The sequence below is a fragment of the Vidua chalybeata genome, chromosome 29 (genome assembly GCF_026979565.1).
Source record: "Vidua chalybeata isolate OUT-0048 chromosome 29, bVidCha1 merged haplotype, whole genome shotgun sequence".
Classification (NCBI taxonomy): Eukaryota; Metazoa; Chordata; class Aves; order Passeriformes; family Viduidae; genus Vidua; species Vidua chalybeata.
The window spans coordinates 682,620-705,024 of record NC_071558.1 but is presented as its reverse complement, the minus strand read 5'-3'; the positions used below and the strand labels follow the sequence as shown (position 1 = coordinate 705,024).

Genomic DNA, 22,405 nt, shown 5'->3' with positions numbered 1-22,405 from the left:
AAGAAAAAATAGATTTTATTCTTAAGGTCAAAGACAGGAAGGTCAATGTTATAAACCAAGAGCTGATAATGGGAAAAACCCAAGTGGCCTCAATTTATGCATTTTAATGAGATAATCTCCTGTAATTGTGATGTGTTTACACCCAGGCACAGATTTTATATAACTCTGACACAGTAGGAACAAGACAGTAATGGGTGTTCAGGAGGTGCTTGAAAATCCCTTGGAATATTCTTGTAAAACTTTGACATGACTTTTTGGTTTTTTTTTTCCCAGGATAATGGCTCAGGGAATTCCCATACGTATCTCCAGATTTGAAAAAGCTCACAATTTATAAATAATACATGGTGTGGAGATAACCAGGTAGGTGATTATGATAACGATGATAATGATAGAGTAGGACGATCGTGGTGTAAACAGAGAGAGAAACCTCAGCAAATCCAACATTTGCTTTTCCCAGCAGATTCCCACTTCGTAATTGCTTTGTGCTGAAAGATGACAGCAAGGATGGGACTAGCTGCAAGATCCTCTCTTAAAAAAAAATGGGATTTTATTTCTACAGCTAAATTTGGGATTTCTCCTATATAGAATCATATAGGAATGGTTTAAAATTGGCAGGGACCTCAAAGACCCTCTTGTTCCAACACCTGCCATGGACAGGGTTGACTGTCCCAGGTTGATCCAAACCAGCCTTGAACACTTCCAGAGATGGATCCATCTCAAAAAACCATAAATTTGAATATTAATTCAATGTACACTCTGATTATTCTGAGCTTTCCATTCTAATCCTTAAAATCATAAATATCGCTCCCTTCAGAACTAAACTCAGGTTTAAACTGTGGCTTAAGGGTCAGAAAAAACATAAGACATTTCTGGCTATTTGTTTCCCCAAACCATTCTAAGAGTTTTATAATTTCTGTAAATGTCTGAGCATAACTGTCTTATAAGACAGGACAAGAATATTTGTGTAAAAACAGCTCAGTACATGGTGTCACTCCAGAAAACTGACACTAATTCATGAATCATGTTTCAGGATGAACGATGCACCAATTTCAACCCATCAGCGTTTCAGCTCAAAGGACCTTGTGTGATGTAACGCGGCATTTGAAACCAAGAATAAACACAAAGAGCAACAATTTCATCACTTTGAGGAGCAATCAATACAAAAAAATGTTCTGTGTCAACTAATGAGCTCCTCTGAGCCCTCAGGCAAGTCTGAACTGTATAAAAGCTGTCTCCACTTGGGGTTCTCCCAAACGTCTTCCCTCCACTCGTTCTTCTCAACCACTTGGTAAGTTTGGAGCTGCTCTTTTCTGCTTTTAGAATTGCTCTTTGCTGCTTTTGGAATCTCTCTTTGCTACTTTTGGAATCTCTCTTTGCTGTACAATTCAGCTGGGGTGCTCCCTTCTATTGGGAACTCATAGGAAAAATTTGAGGTGAAGAGATAAACCTTGCAAAACCTTATGGAAGGCTGCTCTCTGCTTTCAAGGTTGGCATTCTGTTCCAAACCAAACTGGAAGTTTCTTATCAGAAAATTCTGCTAGATATTGGGTTGCCTTCACCAGTTGTAGCCATAATGTGAAAGGTTCCATTTTTATTCCTATCCTCTGTTTGGTTAAATAGGTGACTGGAAGTTATCTGGAAAGTTTAGATCTTTCTGGTTCACAGGGAAATGTTGAGTTTAGAGGCAAACCTGCCATTAGATCCAGTTTGTTCTATTACAAATCAACTGAACTGCTTTAAATTCAAGATAAATGGGCATGAACACCTCAAGAGACCAGGCACTGGCTTGGAGTAGGACACAGAGAAGAATTGAGACCTGTTTAAAATGCTCTGTATTAGATTTATTTAAGATTAAAAGGGATCCTGGAGGGAATTTAAGGAGCTGAAATGTGAAGTGCTGGGTTTTCCAAGTTAATGAGAGCAAGTGGTTTGGTGTGAGAATTTTTCAAAAGAGTTCATAGCCCAAAATCAAAATGCTGGGGTGTTAAGCTCATTGTAGGGATCTCAAAGCCCTGATTCAATTTTGGAAATATGGGACAATTGTCTTTGCAATTTCCTTGCAATGGTCTCGTCCAAGAAACTACGAGGGAATCTGAACAGACAATGAGTTATAATCCCTGTTTTGACAAGGATCAGCACAAAGGAGATCAGTGGGAATGAAGAGCCAGAGTCATGAATTCCTGAACAACAACACACACCACTTCTGGAGTAGAGTCCCTCTCCTTGTTGATCCCCTGACTCACCAAAGTGACCGAGCAAATAATTTTGGCTGTTCTTATTCAATTTTCACCTCTAAGAGATCCGGGGAAATTCTGGTGCTTTAAAGCTCTCCTGTCTGGGGAAAAGCAGCCAGCTCCAGAGCCCTTTTCCATTGGCAAATAACATCTTTACTTGCTCTAATCAACTCTTGCAGATCGACCTCCAATCCCCTGCAAGATGTCCTGCTACGACCTGTGCCCCTCCTCTGCCTGTGGCGTCATCCGGCCCCAGCCCCTGGCTGACAGTGGGAATGAGCCGTGCGTCCGCCAGTGCCCCGACTCCACCACCGTGATCCAGCCTCCCGCCGTGGTGGTCACCTTCCCCGGCCCCATCCTGAGCTCCTTCCCGCAGGATTCCGTGGTGGGATCTGCTGGAGCTCCCGTCCTCCCGGCCTCTGGGGCCTCCCTGGGCTATGGGGGCTATGGGTCCCTGGGCTATGGGGGTCTCTATGGATATGGGGGTTACGGATCCCTGGGCTACGGGGGTCTGTATGGATATGGGGGCTCCTCCCTGGGCTATGGGGCTCTGGGTTCCTGTGGGGGGTACCGGGGCCTGTATGGTTTTGGGAGATCCTTTGGCTCCTGCAGCCCTTGGTCCTCCCGCTATGGCCGCTACCGCCGCGGCAGCTGCGGGTCCTGCTAAATCCGAGGGAAAAATCCCTCAACTTGGCAGATGACACCGGTGGATCCTCACCTGAGCTCCTGAGGAAGAGGAAGAGCATCAGAACTTGACTTCAGACCATGGAGTCAGAACCCCTGTGGAAATTCTCCTTTTTGTTTCCTCCTTCCTTTCGGTCTCCTCTTCCCCGCCCCTTCCAGTGGCCAAATGTGCAGCTCCACTGTCCATTGGCTTCTCCCTGAAATTCCTGCCTCCTGCCTCAAGGCTGAGGGAGCAGCTCTAGTGAGGGACAACCTGCTTGTCTTTGCCTCCTGTGTCCTTGTCCAGTGGGGCCTTCCCTACCCTTGCAATAAAAAAGTCCTGCATACAACACCTGTCTTTGTTTTTCCTGTTAAGCCCCAGAGTGGGATTCCTCCCCATCAGAACCAGGCTGAGATGCTTTTGGTGAGACCTGCAGCTCAGAATCCTCTCTGCCTTACACTAATTATTCCAGTTGTCAGACTTCCAGTAGCTATTCCAATTATTTCCATCCAGTTTGGCACTGGAACAGGGAACTGTCACATCCCCAACGCTGCCGGAGCTCAAGGACAACACTCTCAGGCACAGGGTGGGATTCCTGGGGTGCCTGTGCAGGGCTAGGAGTCAGACTCAATCTCCCTAGGGCCCTTCCAACCCAGGATATTCCGTGGTTCTTTAAGTCATTAATTTAGTGCTGGAATTCTTTTTAATATTACATCTTCCAGGCGATGTATTAGAAATCATCCAACTGCCTTCAAAGACAAAGCTAAAAAATACCGCCTGAAGTTCTGCCAAAGCAAGTTCTGAAAGGAATGATAGGAGGAAGGTGAACAAAGGGAAACAATTTATGAGATAGGTATCTGATGAGCAAAGATGAGGCACTACCTTCTCTTTTTTCGTTAATCACTGCCATGATAAAGTTGCCTCGGGGAAGGTTTGGCTGAACCTGTCAGCAGGTGAGGTAAAAAGAACATGAACAGATGCATTAGAGAGGATTTACCTCTTCCTTCACCGGGACTCTTTCAAAGAAAATATCTTGATCAGTGTGAAGGAACAGCAGATCTTATTTTTCACAGTTAATTTCAATATTCTTCCTTGTATTGGATGGGATCTGTCAGATGGCTGTAAGTAATAAATTGAAATTAAAATTAGTCCATGACTTAATTTTTATGGGTAAACAAACACTTATTTGAGAATATTTTGACAAAAAAAAAAAAAAAAACACACAGAATTGTTTAGGTTGGAAAAGACCTTTGAGATCATCTGGATTCCCACCTGGTCACCAAGCCCAAAATCCAGGAATTCCTTGGACATCTCAAGGGTGGGAATTCCAAAATTTCCTGAGCCCTTCCAAGGCCTGGCCGCCCTTTCCCAGAGGAAATTCCTACGTCCAACCTGAACATCCCCTGCTGCATCTCCAAAAGCTCTCCTCAGGCAGGTTCTCGTCTCTCTCCTTGCTTCATCCTCCCTGTCCCCTTTCCCCTCATCCAGGGCAGATCCTGAAAGAACTTTACAAAACGTGGATGCTTTTCCCTCCGTTTCTTTTCTGATCTTTGCTTCCACCCGCAGCCTCCAAGAGGTGCTTGGGTGTAAATCATGAGCTCAGCTGAACACCTGAGCTGTGACTGCCAAATTTCACCTGATCCTCTCAGCCAGGCAGTGCCAGGCAGGTACCAGCCAAATTAGGCGTTGTGTCAGACAAGTGCTAAGCCCAAGATAACACCCCTGAAGAGAGCCATTAACACCTAGGGAACAATGATTACACAGCTTTAATTTGGGCTGGATGCCTGCTCAGGGTGAGCTCATGTCTGATTGCAAAACCCAACAAAGGGCTGATCTTTCTCTCGGTGTCTACGCGGGAGTTATGGGGTGGAGGGAGTTCATTCCTTACTCAAGGATCCGTCGGGGAAAAACCTCTAATTATTCATTTACGTTTCTGGCATTGGCACATCTTTTGGGAGTCCTGATAACAGAAAGCTGAGTGGCACTGAGATGGAGGGAATCAGAGTTTCAGACTGGAAAAACGAGGTGGCTGAACTGTTGGGAGCAGTAATAACAGAGTGACCATCACGGGACAGGGCAGAGCTGACTGCAGGGAAAGGAGGTGCTGCAATGGCAAGGAAACTTCCCTGTCCCACCTTCCAGGAGCCACCTCAGCATCCCAGGAACCAGGAAAACACCTCCAACGTCATTGAGTCAAACCCAGGACTGATCTCCACCTTGGCAACCAGCCCAGAGCACTGAAGGTCACGTGCAGTTGAACCATCTGAGCCACCACTGGTTCCAGTCACCTCTGCTTGAGCTCCCACACCTCTCACAGTCCCAGTCACACAAGGATTTCTCACTGCCTCAACCCCAGGTTTTCCAAGAAGAGTCTCAGACCCCTGGATGCTTAAAATAATTCAATCACGGTGCAAAAACAGAATAACAGCTCAAGATGGAGCCTCCAAGGAGGGACAAACAAAGGGCATGGTTGGATTTGATACCCTCAAAGCCTGGGGACATAAGCTCCTGGTGTGACCATGAGTGTGCAGTCATTTCGCTGGGTCAGAGGTCCCTTTACATGCTCTGGAGTGAATACACAGAAGGCAAAAAAATATCTGAGAGCCATAGCAATATGAGCAGAACATGTAAAACCAAGGGAAAGAGCACACCCAATTTCCCTTTTGCTGCAAACATGCCCCTGCCTGTCCGACAGACAGAGTGAATCCAGGAAAAAACAATGGAAGTAATCCTGAGCAAAACAAAGAGTAGAACATGAAGTGATGCAAACAAAGCAGAAACCCCTGACCACTTGCAGGAGTAAAAATCATATGATAGGCCCTGGTGACAAAAGGAGGGATCAGAATGCGCCCTCTTGCTGTGGAGAGAAGAGAGTTCCAGAAAATACACACAGAGACAGGAGTTAGATGCAGGAAAACTTTATTGTACCAAGAAGGGCAGGAGAAGCAGGGAGTGTGGGCAGGCCCCAGGCAGGCCGGGAGTCACGGGCTGCAGGAGGCCAGGGCAGCTTGTGCAGAGCTCAGCTTCTCCATGCTGGGCTGAGGCGGCAGCAGGGCCTTGGGGCAGTTGGTGGTGGCTCTAGCAGGGCCCGCAGGTGTCCCAGAGCTTCTTGCTGTAGCGGGGCCAGGCGCAAGGGCTGCAGGCGGGAGCAGCGTAGGCCCTGCCAAAGGTGCAGAGGCCCCCCGAGGCCTGGGTGGCGCCGGCGCCGTAGAGGCCGCCCAGCCCCAGGGAGCCGCCAAAGGCCGGTGCTCCGGAGGAGCCCACCACGGCCTGCTGGGGGAAGGAGCTGAGGATGGGGCCGGGGAAGGTGACCACCACGGGTGGTGGCTGGATGAAGGCAGAGGAGTCGGGGCACTGGCGGGCGCACAGCTCGTTGCAGCTCTCAGCGATGGGCTGGGGCACAGCCACGCTGGTTCTGGGCGGGCACAGGTCTGTGCTGGTCCTGGGGGGGCACAGGTCGTAGCAGGACATCTTGGCGTGGGATGCGAGGCAGCTCTGCAAGAGAGGGCAGCCATGGCAGGAGAGCAGCCCAGGGCAGCACCTGAGCCACAGGGGCCGGGGCTGGAGCAGGGAGCCGTGAGCAGGAGCGCTCACACACTTACCCTTGTTCCCGAGGAGGAGAAGGTGGCCAGGGCAGTGCTTGATCCAGTCTGGCCCTGACACAGCTTTTATAGCAGCCCTGGCCTTGCTCAGCTCCAGCCTGGCCAATCTGCACAGGGGACACTCCCTGCTGCTGCTGCTGCTGCTGACACCAGGGCTGTGCGGCCCCTGCCCCTTCCTGAGTCAGCATCCCCCAGGTGCCACCCCAGCACATCCCTAGATGCCCAAGTGATCTCGTCCTTCCTGCCATGTCAGAAACATGATAGGATGGATGTCACCCTGGAATGGGCCTTCCTGACATGTGAGGGACTTGATAGCCAGAATGGCACCAAGGAATGGGCTCCAGGAACACCTGTCAGGGTCAGAAGCAGCTGGGGTGCGAGTGTCAGGATTCTTCACCATAGAGGGCATCTGTGAATCACAGGACAGCCCAGCAGAACCGGATCCCACCTGCAGAAGTCACTGGTAAGGGGCTTCCACGAGGCTGGGGACAAAGACTTCTCCAATCTGGCGTGATCTTCATAGGGCAAAGAGAAGAGTTGTCCATCTGGCCCAGACTGATTAGAGCCCTGCCCCACACCTTTGGACCAATAAATGTGTTCCTGGAGCCCATTCCTGGGTGACATCCTGGCTATCAAGTCCGCCATGTGGCAGGAAGTATGAGATTTTTTTGGGCATCTAGGGATGTGCTGGGATGGCACCTGGGGGATGCTGACTCAGGGAGGGGCAGGGGCCGCACAGCCCTGGTGTCAGCAGCAGCAGCAGCAGGGAGTGTCCCCTGTGCAGATTGGCCAGGCTGGAGCTGAGCAAGGCCAGGGCTGCTATAAAAGCCGTGTCAGGGCCAGACTGGACCAAGCACTGCCCTGGCTACCTTCTCCTCCTCGGGAACAAGGGTAAGTGTGTGAGCGCTCCTGCTCGCGGCTCCCTGCTCCAGCCCCGGCCCCTGTGGCTCAGGCGCTGCCCTGGGCTGCTCTCCTGCCATGGCTGCCCTCTCTTGCAGAGCTGCCTCACATCCCACGCCAAGATGTCCTGCTACGACCTGTGCCCCCCCAGGACCAGCACAGACCTGTGCCCGCCCAGAACCAGCGTGGCTGTGCCCCAGCCCATCGCTGAGAGCTGCAACGAGCTGTGCGCCCGCCAGTGCCCCGACTCCTCTGCCTTCATCCAGCCACCACCCGTGGTGGTCACCTTCCCCGGCCCCATCCTCAGCTCCTTCCCCCAGCAGGCCGTGGTGGGCTCCTCCGGAGCACCGGCCTTTGGCGGCTCCCTGGGGCTGGGCGGCCTCTACGGCGCCGGCGCCACCCAGGCCTCGGGCGGCCTCTGCACCTTTGGCAGGGCCTACGCTGCTCCCGCCTGCAGCCCTTGCGCCTGGCCCCGCTACAGCAAGAAGCTCTGGGACACCTGCGGGCCCTGCTAGAGCCACCACCAACTGCCCCAAAGCCCCGCTGCCGCCTCAGCCCAGCATGGAGAAGCTGAGCTCTGCACAAGCTGTCCTGGCCTCCTGCAGCCCATGACTCCCGGCCTGCCTGGGGCCTTCCCATCGTCCCCCTCCCAGCGTCTCCTGCCCTTCTTGGTTCAATAAAGTTTTCCTGCATCCAACTCCTGTCTCTTTGCCTTTTTTTCCCAAGTCATGGCTCCCCCTGGGATAGCAACTGTAAATTTGAAGAGGGAATGTTTTATTGGAGGTTAAAGTGGAGAAAGAAATGGCATCAAATGGGAAGTGGATGCATATGAAGCAGAGAAGTGGCATGTGTCACGGGAGGTTAAGAAGTAGGAGAAGGACAATGACCATAACAAGGACAAGGACAAGGACAAGGACAAGGACAAGGACAAGGACAACAACAAGGAGCTTCGATCACTGTGCCTGAAGACAGATTCCCTGGTTGCAGGCCGTGAGCCCAGGGGCCTTTACAGTTCTGCAGCCATGGTTACAATGAGTAGGACTGTCCCTGGAGCTGGGAGCTATCCAGGAGTAAATGCTGTCAGAGCTCCAGTGCCTCTGAATCCACCTCGGCTCCGCTAAAAGACCAGGGATTGAAATCAGAAACAAACTTGCCCATCACCACGCCCTATAGATTAAATTTCCCTGTCATCAGCGACTTCGCTCTCTTTCTTTCACTTTCTCTGTCTCTTTCTCTTTTTTTTTGTATTTCTTTGTCACCTTGTTTCTCATGTTCTGTTCCTTCTCCTTCTCCTTCTCCTTCTCCTTCTCCTTCTCCTTCTCCTTCTTTCTCCTTCTCTTTCTCCTTCTCCTTCTCATTTTTACTCCTTCCCCTAATCCATACACTCCCCACAGACCAATTATCTTCGGATTCCATTTCTCTCTTGATTTCATTTCATTCTCCACATAAATCTCCTCTGTCCTCTTCCCACATATCTTTTACCAACCCCTTCCATTTTCAATTGCCTCGACTGTCCCCCAAGACAATTTCCCCTCCCACTCTTGGACTCTCCCATGCCCAAGGTATTCATGATTGCAGAAACGCAGTCAAAGAGAACGAAGTTAGATGCAGGAAAACTTTATTGTACCAAGAAGGGCAAGAGAATCAGGGCGTGTGGGCAGGCCCCAGGCAGGCCAGGAGTCACGGGCTCAGGACAGCTTGTGCAGAGCTCAGCTTCTCCATGCTGGGCTGAGGCGGCAGCGGGGCTTTGGGGCAGTTGGTGGTGGCTCTAGCAGGGCCCGCAGGTGTCCCAGAGCTTCTTGCTGTAGCGGGGCCAGGCGCAAGGGCTGCAGGCGGGAGCAGCGTAGGCCCTGCCAAAGGTGCAGAGGCCCCCCGAGGCCTGGGTGGCGCCGGCGCCGTAGAGGCCGCCCAGCCCCAGGGAGCCGCCAAAGGCCGGTGCTCCGGAGGAGCCCACCACGGCCTGCTGGGGGAAGGAGCTGAGGATGGGGCCGGGGAAGGTGACCACCACGGGTGGTGGCTGGATGAAGGCAGAGGAGTCGGGGCACTGGCGGGCGCACAGCTCGTTGCAGCTCTCAGCGATGGGCTGGGGCACAGCCACGCTGGTTCTGGGCGGGCACAGGTCTGTGCTGGTCCTGGGGGGGCACAGGTCGTAGCAGGACATCTTGGCGTGGGATGCGAGGCAGCTCTGCAAGAGAGGGCAGCCATGGCAGGAGAGCAGCCCAGGGCAGCACCTGAGCCACAGGGGCCGGGGCTGGAGCAGGGAGCCGCGAGCAGGAGCGCTCACACACTTACCCTTGTTCCCGAGGAGGAGAAGGTGGCCAGGGCAGTGCTTGGTCCAGTCTGGCCCTCACAAGGCTTTTATAGCAGCCATGGCCTTGCTCAGCTCCAGCCTGGCCAGTCTGCACAGGGGACACTCCCTGCTGCTGCTGCTGCTGACACCAGGGCTGTGCGGCCCCTGCCCCTCCCTGAGTCAGCATCCCCCAGGTGCCACCCCAGCACATCCCAAGATCCCCAAGTGATCTCCTCCCTCCTGTCACGTTGTAAACTTGATAGCCAGAATGGCACCCCGGAATGGACTCCAGGAACACCTGTCCGGGCCTGAAGCATCTCAGGCAGGAGCGTCCGGAGCCTCCAACATGGAGGCAATCTGTTCATCGCAGGACGGTCCAGCAGAACCAGACCCCATCTGCCAGGCATCAGTGCCCAGGGGCTCCCACAAGGCTGGGAACAAAGACTTCTCCACTCAGGCCTGATCTCTGTAGGGCAAAGAGGAGTGATGTCCATCTGACCCAGGCGGATTCGGGCCCCACCCCAGTCCATTGGACCATTAAAGGTGTTCCTGGAGCCCTTTCCTGGCTGCCGTCCCAAATATCAAGTATGTGACGTGTCAGGAAGGACGAGATCGCTTGGGCATCTTGGGATGTGCTGGGGTGGCACCTGGGGGATGCTGACTCAGGGAGGGGCAGGGGCCGCACAGCCCTGGTGTCAGCAGCAGCAGCAGCAGGGAGTGTCCCCTGTGTAGATTGGCCAGGCTGGAGCTGAGCAAGGCCAGGGCTGCTATAAAAGCTGTGTCAGGGCCAGACTGGACCAAGCACTGCCCTGGCCACCTTCTCCTCCTCGGGAACAAGGGTAAGTGTGTGAGCGCTCCTGCTCGCGGCTCCCTGCTCCAGCCCCGGCCCCTGTGGCTCAGGTGCTGCCCTGGGCTGCTCTCCTGCCATGGCTGCCCTCTCTTGCAGAGCTGCCTCGCATCCCACGCCAAGATGTCCTGCTACGACCTGTGCCCCCCCAGGACCAGCACAGACCTGTGCCCGCCCAGAACCAGCGTGGCTGTGCCCCAGCCCATCGCTGAGAGCTGCAACGAGCTGTGCGCCCGCCAGTGCCCCGACTCCTCTGCCTTCATCCAGCCACCACCCGTGGTGGTCACCTTCCCCGGCCCCATCCTCAGCTCCTTCCCCCAGCAGGCCGTGGTGGGCTCCTCTGGAGCACCGGCCTTTGGCGGCTCCCTGGGGCTGGGCGGCCTCTACGGCGCCGGCGCCACCCAGGCCTCGAGGGGCCTCTGCACCTTTGGCAGGGCCTACGCTGCTCCCGCCTGCAGCCCTTGCGCCTGGCCCCGCTACAGCAAGAAGCTCTGGGACACCTGCGGGCCCTGCTAGAGCCACCACCAACTGCCCCAAAGCCCCGCTGCCGCCTCAGCCCAGCATGGAGAAGCTGAGCTCTGCACAAGCTGCCCTGGCCTCCTGCAGCCCGTGACACCCGGCCTGCCTGGGGCCTGCCCACATTCCCTGATTCTCCTGCCCTTCTTGGTACAATAAAGTTTTCCTGCATCCAACTCCTGTCTCTTTGCCCCCTTTTCTGCAATCATGAATACCCCTGGAGTTGGGGGAGATCCACGAGTGGGAGAGGAAATTGTGTTGCTGGGTGTGGCAGGCACATTCTTCTCTCTCTCAGGATTTTTCATGGGGGAGCACAGAGAGAAGAAAGAGAAAACAATTTCTATTTCTGCTCCTTGTTTTTCCCATGTGGAATGTGCTTGGAGAATTGTTCACCTGGGTTGATTGCTTGATTGGATCCTGGAGAGGATTGTTTGAGCCTGATGGCCAATCCAATCCACCTGTGTCTGGACTCTCAGAGAGGGTCACGAGTTGTGAGTGGGTTAGATATGGGAGTTAGAAAAAGTAGGTTTGTAGTTTTAGTATCTCCATTAAATAGTTTATTAATGAATTATAGCATAGTTATAATAAAGAAATCATTCAGCCTTCTGAACAGGAGTCAGACATCAGCATTTCTTCCCACCGGGTTCACCTGCATTTTCCATAGCTGGGATGGCCACAGGCAATGGAAAATAGAAGGGGAAGGGAAAGGTTAAACAGAAGTGGGGATGGGACATTGGCGGTTAAAGTGGAGATGAAAATGAAATCAAAGGGGAAGTGGAATGATACGAAGGAGAACTGTAGGAACCGGTGAGGTTAGGAAACGGAGAAGGCGAACGAGAAAGGGAAGGAGACTGGGAAGGATCTCTGAGCACTCTTCAGGAAGGGACACAGATCCCCCTGCTTGTCGGCCATGAGACCAGGAACTCTTCCAGACCTGCTGTTGTGCTGGTGGAGAGTGGGGTTGGCCACAGAGCTGGGAGCCATCCAGGGACAGAGGCTACCAGAGCTCCAGGCCCTCTGTGCCACCATGGCTCTGCTAAAGGAGCTGGAACAGAAATCAGAGGGAGAATTCCACCTCACTCTTCCCTGTACATTAAATTTCCTTGTCATCAACTACTTCTCCTTCACTTTCTACGTCTTATTCTTTCTTCTTTTTATTTCTTCTACTCCTTGATTCTTATATTCTCTTTTGTCTTCTCTTTCTCCTTCTCTTTCCTCTTGTCACCCTTCTTTGCATTCTCTTTCCTCTACTTTTCCTCCTTCTTCCTCTTTTCCTTCTCATCATCCTGCATCTCCTTCCCCTCATCCTTCTCATGCTCCTCGTCCTTCTCCTTCTCCTTCTTCTTCTCTTTCTCCTCCATCTCCTCCTTCTCCTAAAGAAGCACCTTCTCAACATACTCTGTCTTCTCATTCTGTATCCATTTTGGTTTCATGTTCTCCACATTACTGTCCTCTGTCTCATCCCTGATCCATTTTATCTTCCACATCCCCTTCCTTTTTCCATTGCCCCTCACCATCACCATTTCCCCTCCCACTCTTGGAATACCGTCCTTCTCTGGAATTTCCTGGTTTTGGGAAAAAAGGCAAGGAGTCTGGAGTTGGATGCAGGAAAATTTTATTGAGCACCGAAAGGCAGGAGAGGCAGGGACAGGGATGGTGGGCAGGCCCCAGGCAGGCCAGGAGGCACGGGCTGCAGGTGACCAGGACAGCTTGTGCAGAGCTCAGCTTCTCCATGCTGGGCTGAGGCAGCAGCAGGGCTTTGGGGCAGTTGGTGGTGGCTCTAGCAGGGCCCGCAGGTGTCCCAGAGCTTCTTGCTGTAGCGGGGCCAGGCGCAAGGGCTGCAGGCGGGAGCAGCGTAGGCCCTGCCAAAGGTGCAGAGGCCCCCCGAGGCCTGGGTGGCGCCGGCGCCGTAGAGGCCGCCCAGCCCCAGGGAGCCGCCAAAGGCCGGTGCTCCGGAGGAGCCCACCACGGCCTGCTGGGGGAAGGAGCTGAGGATGGGGCCGGGGAAGGTGACCACCACGGGTGGTGGCTGGATGAAGGCAGAGGAGTCGGGGCACTGGCGGGCGCACAGCTCGTTGCAGCTCTCAGCGATGGGCTGGGGCACAGCCACGCTGGTTCTGGGCGGGCACAGGTCTGTGCTGGTCCTGGGGGGGCACAGGTCGTAGCAGGACATCTTGGCGTGGGATGCGAGGCAGCTCTGCAAGAGAGGGCAGCCATGGCAGGAGAGCAGCCCAGGGCAGCACCTGAGCCACAGGGGCCGGGGCTGGAGCAGGGAGCCGCGAGCAGGAGCGCTCACACACTTACCCTTGTTCCCGAGGAGGAGAAGGTGGCCAGGGCAGTGCTTGGTCCAGTCTGGCCCTCACAAGGCTTTTATAGCAGCCATGGCCTTGCTCAGCTCCAGCCTGGCCAGTCTGCACAGGGGACACTCCCTGCTGCTGCTGCTGCTGACACCAGGGCTGTGCGGCCCCTGCCCCTCCCTGAGTCAGCATCCCCCAGGTGCCACCCCAGCACATCCCAAGATCCCCAAGTGATCTCCTCCCTCCTGTCACGTTGTAAACTTGATAGCCAGAATGGCACCCCGGAATGGACTCCAGGAACACCTGTCCGGGCCTGAAGCATCTCAGGCAGGAGCGTCCGGAGCCTCCAACATGGAGGCAATCTGTTCATCGCAGGACGGTCCAGCAGAACCAGACCCCATCTGCCAGGCATCAGTGCCCAGGGGCTCCCACAAGGCTGGGAACAAAGACTTCTCCACTCAGGCCTGATCTCTGTAGGGCAAAGAGGAGTGATGTCCATCTGACCCAGGCGGATTCGGGCCCCACCCCAGTCCATTGGACCATTAAAGGTGTTCCTGGAGCCCTTTCCTGGCTGCCGTCCCAAATATCAAGTATGTGACGTGTCAGGAAGGACGAGATCGCTTGGGCATCTTGGGATGTGCTGGGGTGGCACCTGGGGGATGCTGACTCAGGGAGGGGCAGGGGCCGCACAGCCCTGGTGTCAGCAGCAGCAGCAGCAGGGAGTGTCCCCTGTGTAGATTGGCCAGGCTGGAGCTGAGCAAGGCCAGGGCTGCTATAAAAGCTGTGTCAGGGCCAGACTGGACCAAGCACTGCCCTGGCCACCTTCTCCTCCTCGGGAACAAGGGTAAGTGTGTGAGCGCTCCTGCTCGCGGCTCCCTGCTCCAGCCCCGGCCCCTGTGGCTCAGGTGCTGCCCTGGGCTGCTCTCCTGCCATGGCTGCCCTCTCTTGCAGAGCTGCCTCGCATCCCACGCCAAGATGTCCTGCTACGACCTGTGCCCCCCCAGGACCAGCACAGACCTGTGCCCGCCCAGAACCAGCGTGGCTGTGCCCCAGCCCATCGCTGAGAGCTGCAACGAGCTGTGCGCCCGCCAGTGCCCCGACTCCTCTGCCTTCATCCAGCCACCACCCGTGGTGGTCACCTTCCCCGGCCCCATCCTCAGCTCCTTCCCCCAGCAGGCCGTGGTGGGCTCCTCTGGAGCACCGGCCTTTGGCGGCTCCCTGGGGCTGGGCGGCCTCTACGGCGCCGGCGCCACCCAGGCCTCGAGGGGCCTCTGCACCTTTGGCAGGGCCTACGCTGCTCCCGCCTGCAGCCCTTGCGCCTGGCCCCGCTACAGCAAGAAGCTCTGGGACACCTGCGGGCCCTGCTAGAGCCACCACCAACTGCCCCAAAGCCCCGCTGCCGCCTCAGCCCAGCATGGAGAAGCTGAGCTCTGCACAAGCTGCCCTGGCCTCCTGCAGCCCGTGACACCCGGCCTGCCTGGGGCCTGCCCACATTCCCTGATTCTCCTGCCCTTCTTGGTACAATAAAGTTTTCCTGCATCCAACTCCTGTCTCTTTGCCCCCTTTTCTGCAATCATGAATACCCCTGGAGTTGGGGGAGATCCACGAGTGGGAGAGGAAATTGTGTTGCTGGGTGTGGCAGGCACATTCTTCTCTCTCTCAGGATTTTTCATGGGGGAGCACAGAGAGAAGAAAGAGAAAACAATTTCTATTTCTGCTCCTTGTTTTTCCCATGTGGAATGTGCTTGGAGAATTGTTCACCTGGGTTGATTGCTTGATTGGATCCTGGAGAGGATTGTTTGAGCCTGATGGCCAATCCAATCCACCTGTGTCTGGACTCTCAGAGAGGGTCACGAGTTGTGAGTGGGTTAGATATGGGAGTTAGAAAAAGTAGGTTTGTAGTTTTAGTATCTCCATTAAATAGTTTATTAATGAATTATAGCATAGTTATAATAAAGAAATCATTCAGCCTTCTGAACAGGAGTCAGACATCAGCATTTCTTCCCACCGGGTTCACCTGCATTTTCCATAGCTGGGATGGCCACAGGCAATGGAAAATAGAAGGGGAAGGGAAAGGTTAAACAGAAGTGGGGATGGGACATTGGCGGTTAAAGTGGAGATGAAAATGAAATCAAAGGGGAAGTGGAATGATACGAAGGAGAACTGTAGGAACCGGTGAGGTTAGGAAACGGAGAAGGCGAACGAGAAAGGGAAGGAGACTGGGAAGGATCTCTGAGCACTCTTCAGGAAGGGACACAGATCCCCCTGCTTGTCGGCCATGAGACCAGGAACTCTTCCAGACCTGCTGTTGTGCTGGTGGAGAGTGGGGTTGGCCACAGAGCTGGGAGCCATCCAGGGACAGAGGCTACCAGAGCTCCAGGCCCTCTGTGCCACCATGGCTCTGCTAAAGGAGCTGGAACAGAAATCAGAGGGAGAATTCCACCTCACTCTTCCCTGTACATTAAATTTCCTTGTCATCAACTACTTCTCCTTCACTTTCTACGTCTTATTCTTTCTTCTTTTTATTTCTTCTACTCCTTGATTCTTATATTCTCTTTTGTCTTCTCTTTCTCCTTCTCTTTCCTCTTGTCACCCTTCTTTGCATTCTCTTTCCTCTACTTTTCCTCCTTCTTCCTCTTTTCCTTCTCATCATCCTGCATCTCCTTCCCCTCATCCTTCTCATGCTCCTCGTCCTTCTCCTTCTCCTTCTTCTTCTCTTTCTCCTCCATCTCCTCCTTCTCCTAAAGAAGCACCTTCTCAACATACTCTGTCTTCTCATTCTGTATCCATTTTGGTTTCATGTTCTCCACATTACTGTCCTCTGTCTCATCCCTGATCCATTTTATCTTCCACATCCCCTTCCTTTTTCCATTGCCCCTCACCATCACCATTTCCCCTCCCACTCTTGGAATACCGTCCTTCTCTGGAATTTCCTGGTTTTGGGAAAAAGGCAAGGAGTCTGGAGTTGGATGCAGGAAAATTTTATTGAGCACCGAAAGGCAGGAGAGGCAGGGACAGGGATGGTGGGCAGGCCCCAGGCAGGCCAGGAGGCACGGGCTGCAGGTGACCAGGACAGCTTGTGCAGAGCTCAGCTTCTCCATGCTGGGCTGAGGCAGCAGCAGGGCTTTGGGGCAGTTGGTGGTGGCTCTAGCAGGGCCCGCAGGTGTCCCAGAGCTTCTTGCTGTAGCGGGGCCAGGCGCAAGGGCTGCAGGCGGGAGCAGCGTAGGCCCTGCCAAAGGTGCAGAGGCCCCCCGAGGCCTGGGTGGCGCCGGCGCCGTAGAGGCCGCCCAGCCCCAGGGAGCCGCCAAAGGCCGGTGCTCCGGAGGAGCCCACCACGGCCTGCTGGGGGAAGGAGCTGAGGATGGGGCCGGGGAAGGTGACCACCACGGGTGGTGGCTGGATGAAGGCAGAGGAGTCGGGGCACTGGCGGGCGCACAGCTCGTTGCAGCTCTCAGCGATGGGCTGGGGCACAGCCACGCTGGTTCTGGGCGGGCACAGGTCTGTGCTGGTCCTGGGGGGGCACAGGTCGTAGCAGGACATCTTGGCGTGGGATGCGAGGCAGCTCTGCAAGAGAGGGCAGCCATGGCAGGAGAGCAGCCCAGGGCAGCACCTGAGCCACAGGGGCCGGGGCTGGAGCAGGGAGCCGCGAGCAGGAGCGCTCACACACTTACCCTTGTTCCCGAGGAGGAGAAGGTGGCCAGGGCAGTGCTTGGTCCAGTCTGGCCCTCACAAGGCTTTTATAGCAGCCATGGCCTTGCTCAGCTCCAGCCTGGCCAGTCTGCACAGGGGACACTCCCTGCTGCTGCTGCTGCTGACACCAGGGCTGTGCGGCCCCTGCCCCTCCCTGAGTCAGCATCCCCCAGGTGCCACCCCAGCACATCCCAAGATCCCCAAGTGATCTCCTCCCTCCTGTCACGTTGTAAACTTGATAGCCAGAATGGCACCCCGGAATGGACTCCAGGAACACCTGTCCGGGCCTGAAGCATCTCAGGCAGGAGCGTCCGGAGCCTCCAACATGGAGGCAATCTGTTCATCGCAGGACGGTCCAGCAGAACCAGACCCCATCTGCCAGGCATCAGTGCCCAGGGGCTCCCACAAGGCTGGGAACAAAGACTTCTCCACTCAGGCCTGATCTCTGTAGGGCAAAGAGGAGTGATGTCCATCTGACCCAGGCGGATTCGGGCCCCACCCCAGTCCATTGGACCATTAAAGGTGTTCCTGGAGCCCTTTCCTGGCTGCCGTCCCAAATATCAAGTATGTGACGTGTCAGGAAGGACGAGATCGCTTGGGCATCTTGGGATGTGCTGGGGTGGCACCTGGGGGATGCTGACTCAGGGAGGGGCAGGGGCCGCACAGCCCTGGTGTCAGCAGCAGCAGCAGCAGGGAGTGTCCCCTGTGTAGATTGGCCAGGCTGGAGCTGAGCAAGGCCAGGGCTGCTATAAAAGCTGTGTCAGGGCCAGACTGGACCAAGCACTGCCCTGGCCACCTTCTCCTCCTCGGGAACAAGGGTAAGTGTGTGAGCGCTCCTGCTCGCGGCTCCCTGCTCCAGCCCCGGCCCCTGTGGCTCAGGTGCTGCCCTGGGCTGCTCTCCTGCCATGGCTGCCCTCTCTTGCAGAGCTGCCTCGCATCCCACGCCAAGATGTCCTGCTACGACCTGTGCCCCCCCAGGACCAGCACAGACCTGTGCCCGCCCAGAACCAGCGTGGCTGTGCCCCAGCCCATCGCTGAGAGCTGCAACGAGCTGTGCGCCCGCCAGTGCCCCGACTCCTCTGCCTTCATCCAGCCACCACCCGTGGTGGTCACCTTCCCCGGCCCCATCCTCAGCTCCTTCCCCCAGCAGGCCGTGGTGGGCTCCTCTGGAGCACCGGCCTTTGGCGGCTCCCTGGGGCTGGGCGGCCTCTACGGCGCCGGCGCCACCCAGGCCTCGAGGGGCCTCTGCACCTTTGGCAGGGCCTACGCTGCTCCCGCCTGCAGCCCTTGCGCCTGGCCCCGCTACAGCAAGAAGCTCTGGGACACCTGCGGGCCCTGCTAGAGCCACCACCAACTGCCCCAAAGCCCCGCTGCCGCCTCAGCCCAGCATGGAGAAGCTGAGCTCTGCACAAGCTGCCCTGGCCTCCTGCAGCCCGTGACACCCGGCCTGCCTGGGGCCTGCCCACATTCCCTGATTCTCCTGCCCTTCTTGGTACAATAAAGTTTTCCTGCATCCAACTCCTGTCTCTTTGCCCCCTTTTCTGCAATCATGAATACCCCTGGAGTTGGGGGAGATCCACGAGTGGGAGAGGAAATTGTGTTGCTGGGTGTGGCAGGCACATTCTTCTCTCTCTCAGGATTTTTCATGGGGGAGCACAGAGAGAAGAAAGAGAAAACAATTTCTATTTCTGCTCCTTGTTTTTCCCATGTGGAATGTGCTTGGAGAATTGTTCACCTGGGTTGATTGCTTGATTGGATCCTGGAGAGGATTGTTTGAGCCTGATGGCCAATCCAATCCACCTGTGTCTGGACTCTCAGAGAGGGTCACGAGTTGTGAGTGGGTTAGATATGGGAGTTAGAAAAAGTAGGTTTGTAGTTTTAGTATCTCCATTAAATAGTTTATTAATGAATTATAGCATAGTTATAATAAAGAAATCATTCAGCCTTCTGAACAGGAGTCAGACATCAGCATTTCTTCCCACCGGGTTCACCTGCATTTTCCATAGCTGGGATGGCCACAGGCAATGGAAAATAGAAGGGGAAGGGAAAGGTTAAACAGAAGTGGGGATGGGACATTGGCGGTTAAAGTGGAGATGAAAATGAAATCAAAGGGGAAGTGGAATGATACGAAGGAGAACTGTAGGAACCGGTGAGGTTAGGAAACGGAGAAGGCGAACGAGAAAGGGAAGGAGACTGGGAAGGATCTCTGAGCACTCTTCAGGAAGGGACACAGATCCCCCTGCTTGTCGGCCATGAGACCAGGAACTCTTCCAGACCTGCTGTTGTGCTGGTGGAGAGTGGGGTTGGCCACAGAGCTGGGAGCCATCCAGGGACAGAGGCTACCAGAGCTCCAGGCCCTCTGTGCCACCATGGCTCTGCTAAAGGAGCTGGAACAGAAATCAGAGGGAGAATTCCACCTCACTCTTCCCTGTACATTAAATTTCCTTGTCATCAACTACTTCTCCTTCACTTTCTACGTCTTATTCTTTCTTCTTTTTATTTCTTCTACTCCTTGATTCTTATATTCTCTTTTGTCTTCTCTTTCTCCTTCTCTTTCCTCTTGTCACCCTTCTTTGCATTCTCTTTCCTCTACTTTTCCTCCTTCTTCCTCTTTTCCTTCTCATCATCCTGCATCTCCTTCCCCTCATCCTTCTCATGCTCCTCGTCCTTCTCCTTCTCCTTCTTCTTCTCTTTCTCCTCCATCTCCTCCTTCTCCTAAAGAAGCACCTTCTCAACATACTCTGTCTTCTCATTCTGTATCCATTTTGGTTTCATGTTCTCCACATTACTGTCCTCTGTCTCATCCCTGATCCATTTTATCTTCCACATCCCCTTCCTTTTTCCATTGCCCCTCACCATCACCATTTCCCCTCCCACTCTTGGAATACCGTCCTTCTCTGGAATTTCCTGGTTTTGGGAAAAAAGGCAAGGAGTCTGGAGTTGGATGCAGGAAAATTTTATTGAGCACCGAAAGGCAGGAGAGGCAGGGACAGGGATGGTGGGCAGGCCCCAGGCAGGCCAGGAGGCACGGGCTGCAGGTGACCAGGACAGCTTGTGCAGAGCTCAGCTTCTCCATGCTGGGCTGAGGCGGCAGCGGGGCTTTGGGGCAGTTGGTGGTGGCTCTAGCAGGGCCCGCAGGTGTCCCAGAGCTTCTTGCTGTAGCGGGGCCAGGCGCAAGGGCTGCAGGCGGGAGCAGCGTAGGCCCTGCCAAAGGTGCAGAGGCCCCCCGAGGCCTGGGTGGCGCCGGCGCCGTAGAGGCCGCCCAGCCCCAGGGAGCCGCCAAAGGCCGGTGCTCCGGAGGAGCCCACCACGGCCTGCTGGGGGAAGGAGCTGAGGATGGGGCCGGGGAAGGTGACCACCACGGGTGGTGGCTGGATGAAGGCAGAGGAGTCGGGGCACTGGCGGGCGCACAGCTCGTTGCAGCTCTCAGCGATGGGCTGGGGCACAGCCACGCTGGTTCTGGGCGGGCACAGGTCTGTGCTGGTCCTGGGGGGGCACAGGTCGTAGCAGGACATCTTGGCGTGGGATGCGAGGCAGCTCTGCAAGAGAGGGCAGCCATGGCAGGAGAGCAGCCCAGGGCAGCGCCTGAGCCACAGGGGCCGGGGCTGGAGCAGGGAGCTGCGAGCAGGAGCGCTCACACACTTACCCTTGTTCCCGAGGAGGAGAAGGTGGCCAGGGCAGTGCTTGGTCCAGTCTGGCCCTGACACGGCTTTTATAGCAGCCCTGGCCTTGCTCAGCTCCAGCCTGGCCAGTCTGCACAGGGGACACTCCCTGCTGCTGCTGACACCAGGGCTGTGCGCCCCCTGCCCCTCCCTGAGTCAGCATCCCCAGGTGCCACCCCAGCACATCCCAAGATCCCCAAGTGATCTCCTCCCTCCTGTCACGTTGTAAACTTGATAGCCAGAATGGCACCCAGGAATGGACTCCAGGAACACCTGTCCGGGCCTGAAGCATCTCAGGCAGGAGCGTCCGGAGCCTCCAACATGGAGGCAATCTGTTCATCGCAGGACGGTCCAGCAGAACCAGACCCCATCTGCCAGGCATCAGTGCCCAGGGGCTCCCACAAGGCTGGGAACAGACACTTCTCCACTCAGGCCTGATCTCTGTAGGGCAAAGAGGAGTGATGTCCATCTGGCTCAGGCTGATTCGGACCCCACCCCAGTCCATTGGACCATTAAAGGTGTTCCTGGAGCCCTTTCCTGGCTGCCGTCCCAAATATCAAGTATGTGACGTGTCAGGAAGGACGAGATCGCTTGGGCATCTTGGGATGTGCTGGGGTGGCACCTGGGGGATGCTGACTCAGGGAGGGGCAGGGGCCGCACAGCCCTGGTGTCAGCAGCAGCAGCAGCAGGGAGTGTCCCCTGTGTAGATTGGCCAGGCTGGAGCTGAGCAAGGCCAGGGCTGCTATAAAAGCTGTGTCAGGGCCAGACTGGACCAAGCACTGCCCTGGCCACCTTCTCCTCCTCGGGAACAAGGGTAAGTGTGTGAGCGCTCCTGCTCACGGCTCCTTGCTCCAGCCCCGGCCCCTGTGGCTCAGGTGCTGCCCTGGGCTGCTCTCCTGCCATGGCTGCCCTCTCTTGCAGAGCTGCCTCGCATCCCACGCCAAGATGTCCTGCTACGACCTGTGCCCCCCCAGGACCAGCACAGACCTGTGCCCGCCCAGAACCAGCGTGGCTGTGCCCCAGCCCATCGCTGAGAGCTGCAACGAGCTGTGCGCCCGCCAGTGCCCCGACTCCTCTGCCTTCATCCAGCCACCACCCGTGGTGGTCACCTTCCCCGGGCCCATCCTCAGCTCCTTCCCCCAGCAGGCCGTGGTGGGCTCCTCCGGAGCACCGGCCTTTGGCGGCTCCCTGGGGCTGGGCGGCCTCTACGGCGCCGGCGCCACCCAGGCCTCGGGGGCCTCTGCACCTTTGGCAGGGCCTACGCTGCTCCCGCCTGCAGCCCTTGCGCCTGGCCCCGCTACAGCAAGAAGCTCTGGGACACCTGCGGGCCCTGCTAGAGCCACCACCAACTGCCCCAAAGCCCTGCTGCTGCCTCAGCCCAGCATGGAGAAGCTGAGCTCTGCACAAGCTGCCCTGGCCTCCTGCAGCCCGTGACACCCGGCCTGCCTAGGGCCTGCCCACATTCCCTGATTCTCCTGCCCTTCTTGGTACAATAAAGTTTTCCTGCATCCAACTCCTGTCTCTTTGCCCCCTTTTCTGCAATCATGAATACCCCTGGAGGTGGGGGAGATCCACGAGTGGGAGAGGAAATTGTGTTGCTGGGTGTGGCAGGCACATTCTTCTCTCTCTCAGGATTTTTCATGGGGGAGCACAGAGAGAAGAAAGAGAAAACAATTTCTATTTCTGCTCCTTGTTTTTCCCAT

The 22,405-nt window shown here is 55.6% G+C and overlaps 11 protein-coding genes across 11 annotated transcripts; 6 read left to right on the top strand and 5 right to left on the bottom strand.

The window, feature by feature from the left end:
- The first annotated feature begins 1,256 nt into the window (after nt 1-1,256).
- LOC128801172 (scale keratin-like) lies at nt 1,257-3,247 on the top strand. The gene is made up of 2 exons (XM_053966858.1): nt 1,257-1,288; nt 2,414-3,247. The coding sequence occupies exon 2, from the start codon at nt 2,437-2,439 to the stop codon at nt 2,899-2,901; it is 465 nt and encodes a 154-aa protein (XP_053822833.1). The 5' UTR covers nt 1,257-1,288; nt 2,414-2,436; the 3' UTR covers nt 2,902-3,247.
- Nucleotides 3,248-5,800: 2,553 nt separating this feature from the next.
- Nucleotides 5,801-6,629, bottom strand: LOC128801175 (scale keratin-like). Its single transcript, XM_053966861.1, has 2 exons — nt 6,501-6,629; nt 5,801-6,393 (listed from the first exon to the last, which is right to left on the bottom strand). The coding sequence occupies exon 2, from the start codon at nt 6,367-6,369 to the stop codon at nt 5,977-5,979; it is 393 nt and encodes a 130-aa protein (XP_053822836.1). The 5' UTR covers nt 6,370-6,393; nt 6,501-6,629; the 3' UTR covers nt 5,801-5,976.
- A 601-nt stretch (nt 6,630-7,230) lies between these two features.
- Nucleotides 7,231-8,082, top strand: LOC128801177 (scale keratin-like). The gene is made up of 2 exons (XM_053966862.1): nt 7,231-7,391; nt 7,499-8,082. The coding sequence occupies exon 2, from the start codon at nt 7,523-7,525 to the stop codon at nt 7,913-7,915; it is 393 nt and encodes a 130-aa protein (XP_053822837.1). The 5' UTR covers nt 7,231-7,391; nt 7,499-7,522; the 3' UTR covers nt 7,916-8,082.
- A 919-nt stretch (nt 8,083-9,001) lies between these two features.
- Nucleotides 9,002-9,781, bottom strand: LOC128801174 (scale keratin-like). The gene is made up of 2 exons (XM_053966860.1): nt 9,693-9,781; nt 9,002-9,585 (listed from the first exon to the last, which is right to left on the bottom strand). Exon 2 carries the CDS (start codon nt 9,559-9,561, stop codon nt 9,169-9,171), a length of 393 nt encoding a protein of 130 aa, XP_053822835.1. The 5' UTR covers nt 9,562-9,585; nt 9,693-9,781; the 3' UTR covers nt 9,002-9,168.
- Nucleotides 9,774-11,217, top strand: LOC128801173 (scale keratin-like). Its single transcript, XM_053966859.1, has 3 exons — nt 9,774-9,797; nt 10,357-10,529; nt 10,637-11,217. Exon 3 carries the CDS (start codon nt 10,661-10,663, stop codon nt 11,051-11,053), a length of 393 nt encoding a protein of 130 aa, XP_053822834.1. The 5' UTR covers nt 9,774-9,797; nt 10,357-10,529; nt 10,637-10,660; the 3' UTR covers nt 11,054-11,217.
- Nucleotides 11,218-12,651: 1,434 nt separating this feature from the next.
- Nucleotides 12,652-13,446, bottom strand: LOC128801162 (scale keratin-like). Its single transcript, XM_053966847.1, has 2 exons — nt 13,358-13,446; nt 12,652-13,250 (listed from the first exon to the last, which is right to left on the bottom strand). The coding sequence occupies exon 2, from the start codon at nt 13,224-13,226 to the stop codon at nt 12,834-12,836; it is 393 nt and encodes a 130-aa protein (XP_053822822.1). The 5' UTR covers nt 13,227-13,250; nt 13,358-13,446; the 3' UTR covers nt 12,652-12,833.
- Nucleotides 13,439-14,882, top strand: LOC128801161 (scale keratin-like). The gene is made up of 3 exons (XM_053966846.1): nt 13,439-13,462; nt 14,022-14,194; nt 14,302-14,882. Exon 3 carries the CDS (start codon nt 14,326-14,328, stop codon nt 14,716-14,718), a length of 393 nt encoding a protein of 130 aa, XP_053822821.1. The 5' UTR covers nt 13,439-13,462; nt 14,022-14,194; nt 14,302-14,325; the 3' UTR covers nt 14,719-14,882.
- A 1,433-nt stretch (nt 14,883-16,315) lies between these two features.
- Nucleotides 16,316-17,110, bottom strand: LOC128801165 (scale keratin-like). Its single transcript, XM_053966849.1, has 2 exons — nt 17,022-17,110; nt 16,316-16,914 (listed from the first exon to the last, which is right to left on the bottom strand). The coding sequence occupies exon 2, from the start codon at nt 16,888-16,890 to the stop codon at nt 16,498-16,500; it is 393 nt and encodes a 130-aa protein (XP_053822824.1). The 5' UTR covers nt 16,891-16,914; nt 17,022-17,110; the 3' UTR covers nt 16,316-16,497.
- LOC128801164 (scale keratin-like) lies at nt 17,103-18,546 on the top strand. The gene is made up of 3 exons (XM_053966848.1): nt 17,103-17,126; nt 17,686-17,858; nt 17,966-18,546. The coding sequence occupies exon 3, from the start codon at nt 17,990-17,992 to the stop codon at nt 18,380-18,382; it is 393 nt and encodes a 130-aa protein (XP_053822823.1). The 5' UTR covers nt 17,103-17,126; nt 17,686-17,858; nt 17,966-17,989; the 3' UTR covers nt 18,383-18,546.
- Nucleotides 18,547-19,980: 1,434 nt separating this feature from the next.
- On the bottom strand, nt 19,981-20,798 carry LOC128801168 (scale keratin-like). Its single transcript, XM_053966852.1, has 2 exons — nt 20,687-20,798; nt 19,981-20,579 (listed from the first exon to the last, which is right to left on the bottom strand). Exon 2 carries the CDS (start codon nt 20,553-20,555, stop codon nt 20,163-20,165), a length of 393 nt encoding a protein of 130 aa, XP_053822827.1. The 5' UTR covers nt 20,556-20,579; nt 20,687-20,798; the 3' UTR covers nt 19,981-20,162.
- Nucleotides 20,799-21,332: 534 nt separating this feature from the next.
- Nucleotides 21,333-22,215, top strand: LOC128801169 (scale keratin-like). Its single transcript, XM_053966853.1, is given in 3 exon segments — nt 21,333-21,516; nt 21,624-21,930; nt 21,933-22,215. Coding segments are annotated over 2 exon segments (390 nt in total). The 5' UTR covers nt 21,333-21,516; nt 21,624-21,647; the 3' UTR covers nt 22,040-22,215.
- Nucleotides 22,216-22,405: the final 190 nt, after the last annotated feature.

Excerpts from the sequence above, each read along its gene's own strand:
- LOC128801172 (XM_053966858.1), top strand. The coding sequence starts at position 2,437 with ATGTCCTGCTACGACCTGTGCCCCTCCTCTGCCTGTGGCGTCATCCGG.
- LOC128801175 (XM_053966861.1), bottom strand. The coding sequence starts at position 6,369 with ATGTCCTGCTACGACCTGTGCCCCCCCAGGACCAGCACAGACCTGTGC.
- LOC128801177 (XM_053966862.1), top strand. The coding sequence starts at position 7,523 with ATGTCCTGCTACGACCTGTGCCCCCCCAGGACCAGCACAGACCTGTGC.
- LOC128801174 (XM_053966860.1), bottom strand. The coding sequence starts at position 9,561 with ATGTCCTGCTACGACCTGTGCCCCCCCAGGACCAGCACAGACCTGTGC.
- LOC128801173 (XM_053966859.1), top strand. The coding sequence starts at position 10,661 with ATGTCCTGCTACGACCTGTGCCCCCCCAGGACCAGCACAGACCTGTGC.
- LOC128801162 (XM_053966847.1), bottom strand. The coding sequence starts at position 13,226 with ATGTCCTGCTACGACCTGTGCCCCCCCAGGACCAGCACAGACCTGTGC.
- LOC128801161 (XM_053966846.1), top strand. The coding sequence starts at position 14,326 with ATGTCCTGCTACGACCTGTGCCCCCCCAGGACCAGCACAGACCTGTGC.
- LOC128801165 (XM_053966849.1), bottom strand. The coding sequence starts at position 16,890 with ATGTCCTGCTACGACCTGTGCCCCCCCAGGACCAGCACAGACCTGTGC.
- LOC128801164 (XM_053966848.1), top strand. The coding sequence starts at position 17,990 with ATGTCCTGCTACGACCTGTGCCCCCCCAGGACCAGCACAGACCTGTGC.
- LOC128801168 (XM_053966852.1), bottom strand. The coding sequence starts at position 20,555 with ATGTCCTGCTACGACCTGTGCCCCCCCAGGACCAGCACAGACCTGTGC.